Source organism: Eumetopias jubatus, unplaced genomic scaffold (assembly GCF_037043125.1).
Source record: "Eumetopias jubatus isolate StellerSeaLion01/CBP00866 unplaced genomic scaffold, mEumJub1_p1.0 scaffold_6, whole genome shotgun sequence".
Classification (NCBI taxonomy): Eukaryota; Metazoa; Chordata; class Mammalia; order Carnivora; family Otariidae; genus Eumetopias; species Eumetopias jubatus.
In genome coordinates, this window is record NW_028274812.1 from 69,493,434 (window position 1) to 69,513,381 (window position 19,948).

At 36.8% G+C, this 19,948-nt stretch overlaps 1 protein-coding gene across 3 annotated transcripts in view; it reads right to left on the reverse strand.

Annotated features, from left to right (window-relative positions):
- Positions 1-5,645: 5,645 nt before the first annotated feature.
- CASP8AP2 (caspase 8 associated protein 2) overlaps positions 5,646-19,948 on the reverse strand; it is a 38,633-nt gene continuing 24,330 nt past the window's right edge. The window contains exons 7-11 of one of the 3 annotated variants that reach the window (XM_088023914.1): positions 15,021-17,218; positions 11,021-14,147; positions 8,747-8,846; positions 8,140-8,192; positions 5,646-5,792 (exon numbers count right to left, since the gene is read on the reverse strand). In XM_088023914.1, the coding sequence (XP_087880040.1) occupies positions 5,783-5,792; positions 8,140-8,192; positions 8,747-8,846; positions 11,021-14,147; positions 15,021-17,218 (5,488 nt within the window). In that variant the 3' untranslated portion in view covers positions 5,646-5,782. Of the gene's footprint in view, positions 5,793-5,986; positions 6,582-7,724; positions 8,193-8,746; positions 8,847-11,020; positions 14,148-15,020; positions 17,219-19,948 lie in introns of those variants that run through there. The other 2 variants (XM_088023916.1, XM_088023915.1) reach the window with 2 other exon arrangements.

The window sequence follows — 19,948 nt, forward strand, 5'->3', positions numbered from 1 at the left end:
AAGTTTCTGGAGGTCCAACCCCTGCAAAGTGAAAAAATATGTCGCTGTCCTTTGCACTAAAATAACCAAAAAAAAAAAAACAAAAAACAAAACAAAACCCACAATACTTGATAAGCCTTTATGAATTCCAGAGGCCACTTGATGTTACGCTGGCCCACTTAACGATCTCCCTGTGAGGCTGTCAGTTTTCACTAGGGAACATAGAAAAGGCTCCGCAGCAAGTTCAGGCTGTAGTACAAAAACAGTGCAAGATCCCAGCAAACCAGATGACACTCAAAGAGACTACAGCTGTGGTGCCTGGGTGGCTCAGTCATTAAGCGTCTGCCTTTGGCTTGGGTCATGATCCCAGGGTCCTGGGATTGAGCCCCGCATTGGGCTCCCTGCTCCGCGGGAGGCCTGTTTCCCCCCCCTGCCGCTCCCCCTGCTTGTGTTCCCTCTTTCGCTGTGTCTCTTGTCAAATAAATAAATAAAATCTTAAAAAAAAAAAAAAGATACTATAGCTAATAAATATGTAGCATGAATTCTCTGGTAAGCCTCAATAAAAGAATCGGAGTGCATACTTCCAATGTTTTATAGCAAAGCTATATCCTGCTAGAGACTGAATGCCTGACTATGGGTAATCAGTGATCAGGTGACCCAAACTGCCTAGAAGTAACCGGGTTTTATCTCACCTACCCAACCATAAAGTTGGGCACAAAAAGCAGCATTCATTAATAAGAGGAAATGTTGGGGCACCTGAGTGGCTCAGTCGTTAAGCATCTGCCTTCAACTTAGGTCATGATCCCAGGGTCCTAGGATTGAGCCCCGCATCTGGCTTCCTGGTCGGCGGAAAGCCTGCTTCTCCCTCTCCACTCCCCCTGCTTGTGTTCCCTCTCTCGCCATGTCTCTCTCTGTCAAATAAATAAATAAAATCTTAAAAAAATAAGAGGAAATGTTATATAAATAAGCAGGCTGAAGCTGATCTGGAAGATACAAGTTAGATAAGCAGGTAGCTCAGACTCCTTTAATATGTAATACTGTACCTGCTTCTCTTCTCACTCAATCCACACCTAACGCACCCTCATATGCACCTCCTTATAACCAGTTAACTGAGGAGAAAAAGATTTGGGCCCGGTTTCCAGGTGTTTCTACATGACATGCTAGCACAAGCCAGAAGTCAACAGCTGCAATATTACAACTCCAATCAGGACAGGATGAAAAAGGGAAATTTCCCCCAAGGATGGGGTAGGAAGGGACGTAGAACTTTTAACAATATATATAATTGTCTCCGGGCGCCTGGGTGGCTTAGTCGGTTAAGTGTCTACCTTTGGCTCAGGTCAGGTCATGATCCTGGGGTCCTGGGATCGAGTCCCGCATCGGGCTCCCTGCTCAGCAGGGAGTCTGCTTCTCCCTCTGCCTCTCTCTCTCTGTCTCTCATGAATAAATAAAATCTTCAAAAAAAAAAAAAACTATATATATATATATATATATATAATTGTCTCCTTCACTTAGAGAGAGGGCCAAAACTAGAATCTATTCAAGGGCAGTGGTTAAAGGCTTGACTGGATGGTTAAAGACTTGGAGAAAACATAACTGGATATATGACAAAGTCCAGGGAAGCAGCAATGTGAATGGACTCCTAACATTGTATACAAAGAGTGAACATTGTGTCCCATGTGATTATTTACAAAAGACATCTCCTTGTAGAAGAGAATCTCAACAATGAGATGGACAAGATAATACATTCTGGAAATGAGTCTTTCCCTTGCAAACCCAGTGCTTACTTTCATGTAAAAATGGCCATATGGCAAGAAAGAAAGTTTTGTATGGGCTCAGCAACATGGACTTCTCCTCACCACAGCTGTTTTGGGTACCTCCATTGTGCAAGGCTTAACCTATCAACCACAAAGTCAAAGTTGAGTCCAAATATGGACTAGCCAACTACTTAGTGACAGGTCTATTACATCAGACTGGCTCTATTCATGAAGGGGGAGGCAATCATATTCTTAGAATGGCATTATGGAATACCTGTTCACCACTACTGCATTCCACACATTTTCTGTTCAAGGAACTCATTTCACAGCAAAATAGGTTCAGCAAATGGGCTTATGCCTATGTCTTTAACAATATCATCATACACCTCTCAGAGAAAACAGAAAAAAGAACACTTTCCAATGCATTTTATGAAGCCAGCATCATCATCTGAATACCAGAACCTGACATTAAGAAAATTTTTAGATCAATCTCACTGCCCCCCCCAAAAAATAACAGAAAATCCTAAACAAAAAACATTAGCAAACCAAACTTAATATCATATAAAGAGGATCTAATACATCACATTAAAGTTAGGCTTATTCTAAGATTACAAGGTCTGTTTAATATTTAAAAATGTAATTCACATTTACAAAGTAAAAGAACATTTTAATAAAACATCCATGATTTTTTTTTAAAAAGCTCTTAGGAATAGAAGGAAACTTCCTTAATCTGTAGCCTTTTTTTTTAATTGACAGGAAGCCTCATGTTGATAAAATATTCTAAGTTTCCACTATGAGATCAGGAGTAAGACAAGAATATTCACTAGCATCAATTCTAAACATTATTGTATTAGAGTTCTTAGCCACTGCAAAAAAAGTGTTTAAAAAAAAAGGCCTAAAGATTACAAAGGAAGAAATAAAACCGATTTTGTAGAGAAAATTCAAAAGAATCTACAGATAAATTTTAACTCATATATGGGGTGCCTGGATGGCTCAGTTGGTTAAGCAACTTCCTTCGGCTCAGGTCACGATCCTGGAGCCCCAGGATCGAGCCCTGTATCGGGCTCCCTGCTCAGCAGGGCGTCTGCTTCTCCCTCTGACCCTCTCCCCTCTTGTGCTCTCTCTCTCATTCTCTCTCAAATAAAATCATTAAAAAAAAAGCTTTAATAAAAAAAATTTTTTTTACATATATATGATAGTTCAGCAAGTCTCTAGGTATACAGTCAAGTATATTTCTGTATACCAAAAAGAAAATGAAATCATTTACTACAGGATCAGATACTACCAAACTCTAATGAAAAATATGCAGGACTTATACACACACACCCCGTTATTTAAATAAATTTCAATAAATGGTGGGATATACCATGCTCAGGGTTTAGAAAATTCAACATTGTAAAGATGTCAATTCTTCCCAAATTGACTCATAGATTCCATGGAACTTGATAAATTGATTCTAACACTTATGTGGAAATCTGAAGAGCCAAATCTATCCATTACAATGGTGAGGAAAGAAAACAAATGTCTACTGAATATCAAAGCTTACTATAAAGTAATTAAGAGAGCGATAATATGGGTGCAAGTTTAGACACAGAGACTAATAAACAGAAGAGAGATTCCAGAAAAAAATTCATGCATATATGGGAGCCTGATTTGTTGCCAAGGTGGCAATGAAGAGCGGTGAGGTATAGAAAGTCTTTACAACAAATGAGACTTAGTCAATTGGATGTTTTTTAAAAATAGAAATTAAAATTACCCCCTACCTCACACCCTACAAAAAAAATCGATTCCCAGTAAACTGTAGATGTAAATGTGTGAGGTAAAACAATAAAAGTTTCTGACATTAATATAAGAAAATATCTTCATCATCTTGGAGTTAATAAAGATATCTTCAACAGGTACTACTATAAATTAAAGGAATAATAAATTAAATCTTCATTAAAATTAAGAATGTCTGCTCATCAAAAACTATGTGACCCAATGAAAGGCAAACCACAAAGTGGGAGAGGGGATTTCCACATACAGAATAAAGGGATCATATCCAGAATATAGAAATAATTCCTACAAATTAATAAAAATAGATCAGAAACTTGAACAGGGAATTTACCCCCCAAAGAAGGATAGTGAAATGGCCAACATTCAAGAGATATCACTCCACCAGAATGACTAAGATTAAAGACTTACCATACTAAGTGGTAGAAGGCATGTCAAGAAACTGGTACTCACACTACTGAGGAAGTGTAAATTGATGAACACACTCAGGAAAACTGTTGGGCAGTGTTTCCTAAACTTCACATCTGCATACCACTAATAGGTATGTATCCAACACAAATGTGTCCATATGTGCAGCAAAAAACATGTACAAGAATGTTCAGACCAGCTCTATTTAAATAACCCCAAACTGGAAACCACCTAAATGGAAGATTCTCACAAACCTGAGTGAGCAAATAAGTCAAACATGATTTATGATTCCATCTGAAAGTTCAAAAACAGGTAAAACCATCCTATGATAATGTCAGCAATAGCACTGATCTCCAGGAAGAGGAAGGACTGTAACTAGGAATAGGAGGTGGGGCTCTCTGGGGGAGCTGACAAAATTCTCATTCTTGACCTGGATGGCGTTCTACAAGTGTTCACTTTGTGGGAATTTACCGAGCTACTTTTCTCAAGGCCAGACTTTGATTTTTAAAGTTCAACATTTTTAAATTCATACCTTCATCCTAACAAGTCAAGAACTCTACATTCTCATGGTCCCTTGATCTCCACAGTCTAGTGTGGTCTAAGATTAATTCAGGATTATGCATATACTTCCTTTTCTCCTCTGGTCCTAGTTACACTTACCAAGCTATCTAACCACTCTTACTGCCTAGCTCTTGTACCATCTCCTGGGCTTATTTTTTGCTATTTTCTCCAAAAATGTTTACCATGTGGACTTTTGAATGGTAAATCTTAATGTTTTCATTAAGCCCTCATATTTGAATAACATAACTTAAATGGATGTAAAACTTTAGGTCCAATACTTCAAAAGGTTTTCTTACAGCCAATATTGCTCTTGAAAAGCCTGAGGTCAATCTGATTCTTTTTCTTTATACAAGAAAAACTTGTATTTTTTTTTACAAGAAAAACTTTTTCTTTTTCTCATTATCTGTAATACTCTTAAATTTCAGTAGGTGTCTAGATGTGGGTACTTTCTTCTTCTTTGGTACTTTATGGCCCTTTCAATCTTCAAATTTTTTTCTTATCCTGGACCCCTTTTGTTACTTGAATGTTGGCCCATCAACTTCTGTCCTTCATCTCACTTAAATCTGCATCCATGTTTTTTTTTTCTTTTTTTTTTTCTTTGCTTCTTTCTGGGAGAGTTTCTCAATTTTCCAACTCACTGATTTATTCTTCAGCTGTATCTATTCTTTTTTTATTCCATTTATGTTATTTTAAACACTATGGTTTTTATATTTCTACTTGGGTCATTATTTCCTATTCTTATATCACATTGCTACAATCTTCCCTTTATTTCTTTTAATGTTTATTGGCTTAATTTTAGATTCTAATGGTCTTATGTAATGGAGTTTTCTTTTGAACAAGTGGTATCTCTTAGTTATCACTTTACTTTGGCCTATGAACTCACATTCCTAGTAGTGTGGGCTCTTCTGAGTGATAGTATGCTCTGGGGAAAGGCTGAGGGTCAGCCCTTTGGGCTATGTTGGGGATTCAAAGAGAGGCAAGAAGATAAAACCCTACGGTGGATAGCCCCAACACTACAAAAACCACTGTAAATTACTTCAGTTTGTTATCTACCAAGTAACCCTTCAGATCAGAGCTTCCTCTTCAGACACCATGGAAGAAATGGTGATTAACTAAGGTACTTCCTAGAGTCTAGGGCCGACACTGCAACCCACCAGTCCTAGGAGTCTAGAGGGGGAGGAGTGAACAAATAATGCACAAGCTAGTCAATCCTTACCTGTTTTCCCCAAATCTTCACCCAAAAAGGCTTTTGTGCTGCCCAGATTTTATCTGTGAGGACACCTGCAGCAGAGGTCTGGTTCACTGTACTAGCACCTGCTGTGAGAAAGCAGGCAAAGGCAACTGGTTTTCTCTAATGAATCTCTTCACAGACATTCAGCCAGCCACACCCCCACCAAGAACCACTTCAAAACAGCTCCCGTGTCCCCTGGGAGTTTTACCTTTTTTTTTCTTTTAATCATTATCTAAAAGAAACATTCTAATCAAAATATAACAGAATTTACATGGCTTTATTTATACATTACTGGTATTGAAAGCAAACTTTATACAAAAAGTTTTATACATATAAAAAAAAGTCCTTGGCTGGGCAAAGCCATTTATGTGTGTGTATACACACACACATACACACACACAAAGTATTTTACATCATTGTAATTATACATATTTACATATACACTATTTAAATTATTTTACAATTTACCAAAATGAGAGGCAATTAGAAAAGCAAATAAAAATGGATGAAACAAACTAATTGTTTAAAATGCTACAAAATTATTTTGAAAAATCTAGAAAAGAAAGCCGTTTCTTTGAAATATCAAAACTAAAGTTTCAATGCCATTTTGTTGTTGTTTTTATCTTAATAACAAGTTCTGTTTAAAAATAAATATCTTGACCAGTAATAAGTGAGCAAATCAGACTGATGACTGGAACAAGCTCAACATGCTGACTTGAGATCAAAGAGTCAGCGAGTAATAGCAAATGTAGATTTTTATGTAATCAAATATGCCATAAAACTGTCCTCTACTTCCCCATCTAAAACATGAGGAATTCCAAGCTTCTGTGTAGTATGCAATATCAATTAAGACTCCAAGGAGTTCAGCAATTTATCTGTAATGTAAGAAAATGCTGAAGTTATGATTCTATTTTTCTGATATGACCCTTTTATCAGGTGTTGTTCTTTAAATGAGTTCATTCAGATATCAATGTTAAAGAACTAGCTTTTAACAGAATTAGTTTGGTAACTTTATTGCTATATTCTGATTCTGACAAGAATTTAATGAGACTATAGTACTTGGGATGGGAAAAATTAGTTAAGAGACAGCTAGGAATAAAATAACCTACTGTTTTTGCTATCATGCAAGCAAATAAAATTTCAAGTATCAAAACCATTAAGATTTTAGATTTGTAATGGAACTAATAAGCATAACTTCCAGATACAAATGAGTTCTTTCATGAATGTATATTATCTTCACAAGAGAATGGAAGTCACATTTTAAGGTAACATTCAGGTAAAATAAAAACTCAGCTGAAGTTCTTAAAGGCAGTGAAAATTTTAAAGCACAATAAATCTGAAAAATAATCAGGCCATTCAAAAAGTTCTTAAAGAATAAGCTTTTTCCATTTAAATTCTCCATTATTCAATCTTACATTCCAAATTATGTAAATAGGATTTTAACTTCACAGTAAACTGCTAAATATATTAAGATCTCATTAGCAAATGAGTTGCTTAGAGAAGATACTGAAATTAACAGATTATCTCAAGACAGTAATTTACATTGGGTCCAGAAATAGATTTAAAACTCAAAAATATTCAGGACACTGCACATTAAGACCTATGTCCAAATACAGTTTCTATTCAGATTTAATTTGAACTGAATTTAATTTGAAATTAATTTGAAACTGGGTGTTCTGCAAATAATTATGATTATAAATAAACTGAAAAATACTGATAGGTTACATATCTTTATAATTTTCCTTATGTAAAAATCCAAAATATTTAAGCAACTGGTTCAGGTCTTACAGAAAAAAAACGCTGCTGATAATTATTGCCTTAATAAACCTGTATAGGAATGGCTTAAATAAGCTGAGGAAACATGTCTGTGAACATTATTAATTTAAATTAACATAGTAAATCATGCCATCTATTCAGATGACAATAGATTTCATGTTTATGAATGATGAATATTCTATATTTTAAAAGTATTTAGTACTAATTAAAATTTGAAAAATATTAAATTACAAAGACTATAGACTTCATTGCCTGTGAAATATATGCTATTCAAGAATGTTTTATTTTTCTTCATCTATAAAAGATTTTTTATTAATCATCAAATGCATTTCCCCTCCACCTTAGACTCATCAGCAATCAGAAGGTTGAGGAGAAATATAATATGGTATGTCAATTATACTTAAAAAGAAAGAGTTGAGGAGAGATGCCATGCTGATCTGAACTGCAGCAGGCTTCACTCTGAGCATGTCCCTGTGGATGAGGTGACCTCAGAATCCTGCATGAGCAATCAGCCTCCAACCTGTGATTGAAGCAGGAACTCAACTGGATGTCTCTCACCCACTACTCATATCTTCAATGACTAACAGGCCATTAACTGCACAGTAACAGTGTCAAACATTTACTTTACTAGTCTCCTGTAGCAGAACCATTAACTACCTGCATTTTGACTTTTCAAAGAGCTTCATTAACTGCTGGAATCTTTCTGAGACCTGAAAAATTTTAAATGAGTGTTAATTACAAATATCTCAATAATATTTTTTTTATCTGTGAATATTTTCATAAAATATCTAAAGACGAGAAAGTTGCCCTCAATAATAAAGACATGAAGTAATGTTTGGAAAAATGAAGTATCTTCATACTAAAGGTGATTACGAGTTTAATTTTTTAATACTGAACTTTCTTAAACAAGCAAACATCATTACAAAACAGCTTGAAATCAATTAGGTAAATGGTAAGACAATATGAAAAAAATTAGGATTGTTCCAAACTTCTTCCACAATCACCAAATTTTTATTTTCTTTATTTCCTTAAGTAATCTCTATGCCCAAAGCAAAGCTCAAACTCACAACGTGGAGATTAAGTCACATGCTCTACTGACTGAACCAGCCAGGTGCCCCTACTAAGTTTTTAACAGTCCTACATAAAGAACCATACTGTTAAAGAAGTTAGCTAGTAAATATCTATGTATTTTAAACATGATAAAAATTAAATCTATAGTAGCAACACTTGTAAAACTATAGAGATGTAAAAATTGGGTAGTTACCTGATACGGATTTTTATTCAACTTGGCAGCTAAGTAAGAAAATGTTTTCAAAGATGGCCCTCTTTTTTGACATTCCAATAAAATTTCCCGGTCATCATTTCTGAAGAGAGAAAAATGTTATTTAACCTTTGTAGATTAGAGCCAAAAGGTAACAAAAATTCCACTGCCTTAATGTCTACCAATAGGAGGCGACATTTTTATTAAAACCCACAGAAAAAAGAAAAAAATGTATATACCAAAATATGGACAATGATTATCTCTGAGAAGTATTATGGATGATTTTAATCTTTGAGCTCACAGGTATTGCCCAAAATTTTCTACAAGCTAATTTATTTTTCTAATGACAAAATTAAAAATTTTCTAAATTCTACCTTTAATTGTAGAGTACTTTTAAAATCAGGGCCCAAACACGATCATAGTCTTTTATTTTTTTAAGATATTTTATTTATTTATTTATTTGTTTGTTTGTCTGTCAGAGAGAGAGGGAGAGGGAACACAAGCAGGGGGAGCTGCAGGCAGAGGGAGAAGCAGGCTCCCCACTGAGCAAGGAGCCTGATGTGGGACTCGGATCCCAGTACTCTGGGATCATGACCTGAGCCGAAGGCAGACGCTTAACCAACTGAGCCCCTGAGGTGTCCCACATGATCATAGTCTTAATAAGCAGAAGAACCAAAAGTAAAACGGAATCCAGTTCTTCTCATTCCCAAACCTCTGGTTTTCTACATGGTCTGAACCAGTGTGTGTTGTTATACTCTCTGAGATTCTATTCTGCTATCTGTAAATTACCTGGAATGAAGGCATGGAAGACTGTGGTATTAAACAAAACTGGTCACCAGGCAGTAGCTACAGAGATCCCCCAGACCTCTGAGCACATCTGGGGCCCGAGGTTAAGAGCAAAAGCAAAGGGACAATTTCTGGAGACTTGAACTAAGCTCAAGGTGACAAGGGAGAGAGGATGTGGGGCTCTCAATAGGCTAGGGAGCCAGGCACTCCAGGTGTTCCCAACACCAGCTGTTCCCCAAATGTGCATGTGCCCAAACTGCACTTTAGAGGCTGGTGGTATTCCATGGTAGCTAGTGCTTTTGGTTAAAATCAATAAATCTCTTTTTTAAAAAATAAAATAAAATACGATAAAATTAAACTATTAAATAATAAAAATGGTCACCAATTTCAATATGACTGAGCTTCCTTCATTATACATGCTAGTTAAGTCTGGGGAACAATGAAACTCTAGTCCAATGGTTCACAACTGCGCTTACATTTATGTCTGAAATGGGGTCTTTAAATCTGCATTTCTTAAAAAGTTCACATAAAAATCAAAAGTACAACCTATTGATGAAACTTTTTTCCCTAAACTCCTAGTTTAGGGGAAAACACAAATTACAAATCCTCACACTTTCTGCCCTGTTTCACCACTTGTCATTCTTCCTTTCTAAAATGTGGTTATGGGTTGCTCAGTCGGCTAAGTGTATGCCTCTGGCTCAGATCATGATCCCAGGGTCCTGGGATGGAGCCCTGCTTCGGGCTCCTTGCTCAGCCGGGAGCCTGCTTCTCCCTCTCCCTGCCACTCCCACTGCTTGTGCTCTGTCAAATAAATAAAATCTGAAAAAATAAATAAATAAATAAAATGTGGTTATACTGGGGCACCTGGGTGGTTCCGCATTTTGAGCATCTGGCTTGATTTCGGCTCTGATCATAGTCTCGGGGTCGTGGGATTGAGCCCGGCATCCGGCTCTGCGCTCAATGCAGAGTCTGCTTGTCCCTCTCCCTCTGCTCATCCCCGTACTCATGCTCGCTCTCTTTCAAATAAACAAATAGATAAAATCTTTTTTAAAAAAATAAAATAAAATGTGGTTATACCAGTTCCTTACAAATCAAAGAATTTTTAATTGAAAGAGTGAAGTTAAAAAAAAAAAAAACAGGTGGCTCAGTTGGTTAAGCGACCGACTCTCGATCTCAGCTCAGGTCTTGATCTCATTGTTGTGAATTCGAGCCCTGAACTGAGCTCCAACTGGGTGTAGAGCCTGCTTAAAAAAAAAAAAAAAGTGAAAACTTACGTCCATGGTGCTAATGCACATACCTGCTTAAGAGCCACTGCTCTAGATCATTCTATACTAGAGCTGGACTATACAATGCATCTTCTACCAACTTTGGCCACTTCTGAAGTAAGTCATCACTTCCCTTATTTTGGATGGGATAAAACTAGGATGACATGACAAAACAGATGTCTGGCCTGTCAAAATTTCCTGGTGACTTAAGTCTCAAGATTCTTACCTTGTCCATAAAACTATAATTTCTCCCTTCTTTTTAATAACATTCTTTGCAGAAAGGCTTATAGGAGAAGTGGCAGATGCTGCTGATGGATCCTTAATCCCTGGGCTTGACGATGAAGGGTCTTTGGTCACTGCAGCGTCCTTTTTCTTACTGGCTTTCTTTTGGTAAGCTTCGCCATTCTCACCAGAATCTTGGGTAATTTTCTTGGTCTTTTCCCTACTGCTTAAGTCTGTTTCCTTTCTCTGTTTTTTATGAGAATGATTTAGATCAGAAAGGTTTTTTCTCTTTTTAGGAGCATTATCCAAAGACCCAAGCAACACTGAGCCATCAGAATTTGATGTCGGCTCTGACTTTAAATTATCCTTTTTTACTCTGCATGAACTGGGAGGTTCTGAGGTCAAATCGATATAGGTTTCCTCAACAATGCTTTTCAAAGGCCTGTCGGCCATTTGCACCTTTTCTTCCTTATAGTTATCTTCATCTACACATATCACCTGACACTCCAAGCGTTCAACAGCTAAAGCAGGACAGTTCCCTTCATTTTTACTCTCACTTGAAACATCTTGTGTCAAATCAATAAAGGCATCTACAGTATCAGGCTGCATATTATCTAATATTTGAGCACTCTGATCCAAATTGCCTTCAGAACATCCCAACTGATCAATATTTAAAACTGTTACTTCTATGAATTCCCCCAAGTTTTTGGTCTCAGTGACTGGATCTTTTGTGAGGTCTATATATGTGTTTGGAAGATGAGCCTCGACAGAATGTGAAATTTCCTCCATTGGAGGCAACTCTTCAATGCTTTCAGGTACTTTTGGTTCCCATACTTGATGCAACTTGAAACATTCATCAGTCACTTCATTACTATGACCCACTTTACCTGAAGCATCTTTAAGAAATTCATATATATCGGGAACCTGTGTTTGTATCATACAGTCCTGTTCTTCATGAGCTGATTTACTGCTATCAACATTGTTGTTGGAATTTAATTCCTCCATAGGTTTAAAAACTCCATTCTGACATGAAACATATTCTTTCTCTGCTGCTTTATCAGCTTCCTTTTCCACTCCAGGCAAAGATGCCAATGACTCATCAGCCACCGTATTCTGTTTAAGACTAGGGGAGGTGGATGGTGCTGCACGCCGTATTTTCACAATGAAATGATCATTGGACTTTTCCATGATGACAGCATGCATGGGTAGGTTGGGGTGGTACTGAAAGCCTGGAGCAACAGACCGACTTGTCCATGATGAAGAACAACTTGATTTGCTGCTTGAATTATCAGACTCCAGGGCTAAATGAATATCTTGTTCAGATGCATCCTCTTCCTCAAGTAAGGCATCCTCACTAAAATGGGCACTAATAACTTCTTCGGGAGTGGAACTAGACAAAACTTCAGGCTTTAGGAAACTGAGATGACCATCTGACTTCAGAGGTGATGGCACTGTTAAAGAGACTGCTAGATCTTCCAGAAGTATGGAGGAAATGCAGGGCTTGCTCTTTTCTGAACTACATACATTATCTTTACTCAAAGCTATATTTGTGGACACTTCAAACATACAACTTTCATCCAACACATCAGGATGAACTGGCAACGAAAGTCCTGAAGACAGAGAAGGACCTTTCTCGGATGATAATAATGACCAATTATCATCACTAATCATTTTAGGACATGGAGAAACCACCCCTGAAACTAGCTCGTCAGTTGTACAAGCTGGTATAGATTCACACTTAAGACTCTCCAGCAGCTGTTTTTCTGGGGTCTTTAACTCCCACTCACTTTTTTCATTACAATTAACGCTATTATCCAAAAGATCAGAACCCTGTAACAAACTTTTAAATATTTCACCCATCTGGGCATCACTCACTAAATTAAAAGTAAGGCTTGAGGCTTGCTGTTCAGTAAGAATCTCAAAACTGCGTTCTGGCTTCAAAGCTGCATGCTGGGATGTTTGTGCATCCTCCATGGCATTGCCTTCAATTTTCCCTGGCTTTGGGGTGCTGGGACGGTTTGGTTCCAATGAGTGTTGTTCAGATTGAGAGTTCTTAATATTATCAAAGCAAGTGTTACTTTTTTTAATGTCACGCTTTACTGTGTTAATATTGAAATTATTTTGGTCTTGATATTTTTCCTCAGATTTTTTACATCCTAGTAAAGACTTACAATTAACAGAATCTTCTGATTTGGGGGATTTCTCTTTCAGCATTTCTTCACTAGAGCAGTCCACATTCTCCTTCTGACCATCTGAATATTGTGCTTTTTCTTTACTTATCTTTTCACGTTTTCCTTCATCACTGTCACTACCAAAGTTTATGGTATCACAAAACTTTACTAAGATCTTCTTCAGCTTTGCAAACAAATAATCCAGCTGTTCATCTACAAATTTCCACAATTTTTTTTTCATATCTGGTAGCTGTTGTTCAAATAAACGATCCACAATGCCATTCTTCTTAATTTGCTTAAGCTTGGATTCTATAACATCACAGAGATTATTCTGTAAAGTAGTCATTGACTTTGAGATTTTGGATAAGTCAAGGTGTTTAATTAATGATGTAAAACTCAAAATTGCTGACTCGATAATTCTATGAAATTGTATTAATGAAAATTTTACCTTAAATTTCATATAATTTTTCCTTACATGTTTTCTTATCACTCGTAACATGTGCATAATCTCTCGCACAGAAGAGGGTGCAGCAATAATCGGAACTATTTTTTCCAGGCTGGAGGTACTCATTGTCTTGTCTTTCTTCTCTGTTTTTGAAGATCTGCTAGATTCACTTCGTCTTTTAGTCCATTTGCTTTTAGTCTGATGGATTTTTATAGAAGATGTTTTCCTACTGTCTTTACCCAAATGTATAGTACTTTTCCTACTTCCTGGGCTAGTTTTTGTGTTCTGCACCTCAGCAGAAGTTCTAGGTATGGCACTTTTTTCAGAACTTTTTTGTGGTTTAGATTTTTCACTGTCACTTATAATTTCTCCTTCTTCTAGTTCATCTAAAGATGAGTTCTTATGAGAGTCTGCATCTGTAAATTTGTCAGATTTGCAAACTGGCTTTTGATTTTCCTTATTGAGATCAGACTTGCTCTTGGAGGTAGACTGAGCTGAATTTGGTGGAAATATATCTGTGGAAGAGAAAAGTATATTATAGTCACATGACTAGAGTCTTAATCATTTGATATTTCCATACTAAATATAATAAAAAGTTAAATACTGAGGCAATTCATTTTTTTTTTAAAGTAGGCTCCACGCTTAGTGTGGAGCCCAGTGCAGGGCCTGAACTCACAACCCTGAGATCAAGACCTGAGCTGAGATCAAGAATCTGATGCTTACTTGACTAAGCCCCTCAGGAACCCCCAATTCATTATTTTAATAGCTTTTTTTAGTAGAATGTTAATGCCTAATACTTAATCATGTCGTGTCTTTACTGGTCTCAGTTGGTACTCAGTGATGGTGTAGTTTGGTCATTGGAATAACCATCAACCAATTCTCTGGGTATCTTTACTTCATGTTAGCAGCATTACGTACTCTACACCATTTGAAGATGACTTTTGAACAAAAATCTGAAAACAAGCAAAGAGTATTTGAAACAATCTGTCCTACCACTCCTTTTGTAAAAATAAGAATTATCTAAATTTAGATTAAAGGCTCAATGTACATTTCTAATTAACAACGGGGGTCTGAATAATATGTTAATTATGTTATCAAAAAAGAAAAAGCACTGGGACACCTAGGTGGCTCAGTCGGTTAAGCGTCTGCCTTCGGCTCAGGTCATGATCCCAGGGTCCTGGGATCGAGTCCCACATCAGGCTCCTTGCTCAGAAAGGAGCTTGCTTCTCCCTCTGCCTGCCACTCCCCCCGCTTATGCTGTCTTTCTCTCTAATAAATAAAATCTTTAAAAAAAAGAGAGAGAGAGAGAAAAGAAAAGGCACTAATTCTTCTTGCTTATGTATACTGCATTCTCACAAAAAGTTATAGAACATGATATAAACCATTACCTTTATGACTGTTATTACATAATGGAACTTGAGATGGGCTTTCCAATCTAAGAACTTTTGCTACAGGTCTCACTGGACTATTCAGAGGACTGATGGCTTCTGGAATAGGCTTCAGGTGATTAAGGTCAATGCTCAGAACTGAATTCTCATCATCATTATATACTGAGTTTGTTTCACTGATTTCCATTCTGCTGTCCATTAACTCAGTCTGAAGTGAAGATTCTAGTGTCTCTTTAGGTGAGCAACGCTCCAAATGACAAGACTTACTTTCATCCAGTGGTGTATCTATAAGAGAAGGTTCAAATTTGGGGTTACCATCTTCTGAAAGGACTACTGGCAAAATGCCAGTTTCTTCAACTGAAGGCTGCAAAATGCTGTCATTGGATTTAGCTACTTCTGCTGAAAAAGCTTCCTCCATTCCCATACCTTCGGAAACACAAGGGTTTAAATCATCTTTTTTTTTGGTATCCAATTCCAAACCAAAGTTTTGAGAAACATTTGTTTGTAATATGTCCATTACTACAGGAACTGCTGTCCTGGTATCATTAATGGTTTCTTCTATTTCTGTTGATGATGGAAACAAGGATTCTGTTTGCTCCATTTCCACAGGTGCTGAGAAGGAAGTCTCTGTACGACAAATGGGCACATCACAATCCACAGTATTCTCAACAGATTTAACTAACAAACTACTTTCTTCCTCCATTTTCCTTTCTGGATTACTGGTCCTGACTTCAGCTACAGCTGCAAGAGCAACCTTTGGTTCCAACATCTTTGAATCCGTTTCCTCCGTGGTATGTTCATTGACAGAGGAAACACAGGTCACTGTTGTCGCCTGCACCAAGCACTCCAAATCACATATGCCACTGGATTTGGGGATATTGGTTATTTTATGGTGGTTATCCTGAGAAACAGGCTGCTTTTTAGCAGGAGAAAGAGTTAAGTTCAATTTTTCCATAAAACTCAACTTTAAGTCTTTATTTTTTGTTTCATTTGGACCACTGTCAGCTTTAATTACAAGCTCTTTATTATCTGCTCCTTGAGAAACAACACTGTTAGAGACTTCACCTTTATCACTTTTTGGCTCATTCTGTCTCTTTAGATCAGTAGTGGTTTTCTTTGTTTCTTTGTTAGTCTTCTGCAAATGTTCTGGAGGTGTTCTTTTTTCATTTCTTATATGCCTACTTTCTTCTTTGCTTTCTCGTTCTCTTTTCCTCTTATCTTCAGTTCTATGCCGTTCTGCTTTTAAAGGTGTATTTTCCCATTGGTGCACAGCATCAACTTCCTTGGAGTCAATGTGTTTATGAGTTCTACTGGATGAGAGGAAGGATGGACATCTTCCTTCTTGAAAACTATGATTACTTACACCTCTATCTCTTTTACAATCTTCCCTTCCTCTTCTCTCTTCTAGATGGTATTTACTTGAATTATGAGAAGATTTTATTTCATTCTTGGAATGAGGAAGTGATGCTCGTTCATATCTTCTCCAATGATCCTGGTCTTTTACTATGGACTTAGGTTTTGGATCAGCTTTTCTTTCTTCTTTGTCTTGTGACTTAAGTTCTTTTCTATTTGTATTTTGTGATCTTTCTAGTTTTTTGTCACTTTGAGAGTCAACTCGAGTATATGACCTTTCTCTAAAGGTCTCTTTCTCCCAAGAAAAGCTAATACGTTCATTTTTATAATCCAAATCTGTGTTACTTTTAAACTTTGAATTTTTGCTTTCAGCCTTTGGTTCACCTTTACCATATTTCTCAGGACGTCCTTGTAGCCTTTGACTAGCCTCTATGTTCCTTGGTTCACCATCACAACTAGTATTTAAGTCTTTCCATATTCTATCGGTTCCTCTGCTATATTGGCTATGTCTAATATCTTTCCTTCCTCTTCTATTATCCTCATTTGAGATACTCTCACCAACCTGATAATGGGAACGTGACCAAATGCCATTGGTACAGTGTTTTTCGATAGATGGAGACAAATACAAAGTGCTCTTTTTTTCACAATGTGATTTTCCTTCCTTTTCGGGATTTGGCAGTGAAGTGCTATGATGTACATCTTTAGAAACATCACTTTTCACTCTGAGATCAGTCTTTGAACAATCATCCAAATGGGGAGATCTGGATTTAAGATCTTTTGTTTTAACTATATCTGCTGTCCTTGCAGTTTTGTGATTATTGCGAAAATGTGAGAACTCTGACAATCTATTAAGAAATAGAAATTAACAATAAAAAGTTAATTGCTTTTTAATAACCCAGATTTTAACCACATGCAAAACACTTTAAAATTCAGGGCCCACATACTGGCAAAACTAATTTTATTTCATATAAAGACGTGAGTGATGCTTACCAGCTTCCAACTAAATGGGCCTGTTTTCAAGACAAGAAACTCTTTCATTTGCTTCGCTCAAAGTCTGGAGGACCTCTCCATTCTATTCCAGCACTTAGCCATGTCTTCCAGACTTCCCTCACCAGAGGCAGACAACTCCCAAACTAACCACAGATTCATTTCTTTTAGAACAAGTGACATTATTTTCTTTCCCTCACTCACTCTAGCGCAACTAAAACAGAAGGAAAGGTAAGACATTGCCAGACAACACTAATCATAGAGTTCAATGTAGCTCTCTACCCCAGTTTTCTGTTTCACATACAATTCCACAGTAAACCAAAGCATCAACAGCCATCTTAAAGTGGCACATACTATGCAAAAAATAAAGAGAAATATAGAGTTGTGCTTCTTTCTCAGGGGAATGGCATGTACTTATTGTTTAACAACAACAAAAGCCTAAGTCTTAAGGTTTTATATTAGTGTTTCAGAAAACTGGCAGTTTTCCCGATACTAAAACGTAAATAGCTCATTTTAGTTCTTTGTAATACTTTAAGTCCATCTTCCTGAACTTCCATAACTTTCCTGAATCTCCATAAATTTATTCCTAATTAGTACTAAATGTGTAGAGAACACCAAAGCTTCAAAGACTCAGGAATAAGGGGAGATTTTTATAAAACAAAAGAGGACATGAGTCACATACAACCTAAAACAATAGCTCTTCTTATGAGCTAAATTGTGCCCCACACCCCACTCAAATTCGTATGTTGAAGTCTTACCTCCCAGTATCTCAGTGTGTCTTTATTTGAGGACAGGGTCTTTATAAAGGCAATTGAGTTAGAGAGAGGTCACCAGGGTGGGGCCTAATCCACTATAACTAGAATCCCTATAAAAAAGGGAAATTTGGACACACAGATATGTGTAGAAGGAAGACAATAGGAAGAGACACAGAAAGAAAGTGACCATTTACAAGCCAAGGAAAGAGGCCTGGAACAGATCCTTCCACCACATAGCTCCCAGAAGGAATCAATCCTGCTAACACCTTGATCTTGGACTTCTAACCTCCAGGACTATAAAACAATAAATTTAAATAACAATATTTATTAAGCTACCCAGTTTGTGGCAGTTTGTTACAGCAGCCTTAGAAACTAATACAGATCTTAACTCAAAAAACAATTAGAAGATACCTTCAACTGGGGGAAAGAAGAACATAAAAAGCACTAACCATAAAAGAAAAAAATCTGACAAACTAAACATTACTAAAATTAAAAACTTCTGGGCAACGCTCTCAGGTCCCCTCCCTCCTCGGGAGCTTTGTATTATCACTTCACTATCACTCCATAAACCTTGCTTTGCTGCCCACCAAAAAAAATAAATAAATAAAAATAAATTTAATTTAAAACTTCTATTCCTCACAAGACACAATAAAGAGTGATAGACAAGCCACAGAACGGCAGATGTTCCCAATAAATTTATCCAACGAAAAACTCATATTCGACAAAGGACGTATGTGTAATGTATGTCATACTTATTAAACCTATAAACTATTAAACTGTAAGCTCCTAAAAGATAGCTCTAACCCACAGAGCTTATAATGCATACTTAGTATAGCTCCTTACTAGATAAAATGCTATCAAAAGTTTTATTTTAAGGGGTACTAGCTGGCTCAGTCAGAAGAACATGTGACTCTTGATCTTGCAGTCATGAGTTTGAGCCCCACACTGGGTACAGAGATTACTTAAATAAACTTTTTAAAGAAAAGTTTTCTTTTAAAATAAACCTTCGCATAATATACTTTCCAGAATTTATACTCTTAAATTTTCACATTCTATTTTTTCTATTAAACATGAGGTTTCAACCAAATGGTAAACACTTACCATTAGAATACCAAATATAGGTCACAATTAAAAAGTGAAAATGTTTGGCAGAATATTTATTAGATAATGTATAACCACATCAATCTAATGACACAACTCTCATTTATTCAAATGAGAGTTCAACATCTCAAACATCACACCCCTCCCATAAAAGATTCAAATATGTATAAAATTTCCCCAGTATCTCAGGAAGCAATCTTATACTAGTTGGACTGATGGGATTTAGGTTAGTAAACACACACAGCCATCTTCATTTTCAAGAGGCCTAAAGTGCTTTATGATGCCATACAGTCCACATTTTAGATTACCTTCTCTCACTCATCAATCATTTATTGACTGTCTGCCATGTGCTAGGCTCTGAGCCAGGTGCTTGATAAAATGGTGAAGATCCACAGACATGGTCCCTACTCCATGAAGCTTACAGTTCAGTGAAAAGATAGATACTAAACAGACCTGTACCTCTGAAACAAATAATACATTATATGTTAAAAAAAAAAAGATAGTAAGGAAGGGAAAAATGAAGGGGGGGAAATCGGGGGGGGGGGAGACAAGCCATGAGAGACTATGGACTCTGAGAAACAAACTGAGGGTTCTAGAGGGGAGGGAGCGGTGTGGGGGGGATGGGTTAGCCCGGTGATGGGTATTAAAGAGGGCACGTATTGAATGGCGCACTGGGTGTTATACGCAAACAATGAATCATGGAACACTACATCAAAAACTAATGATGTAATG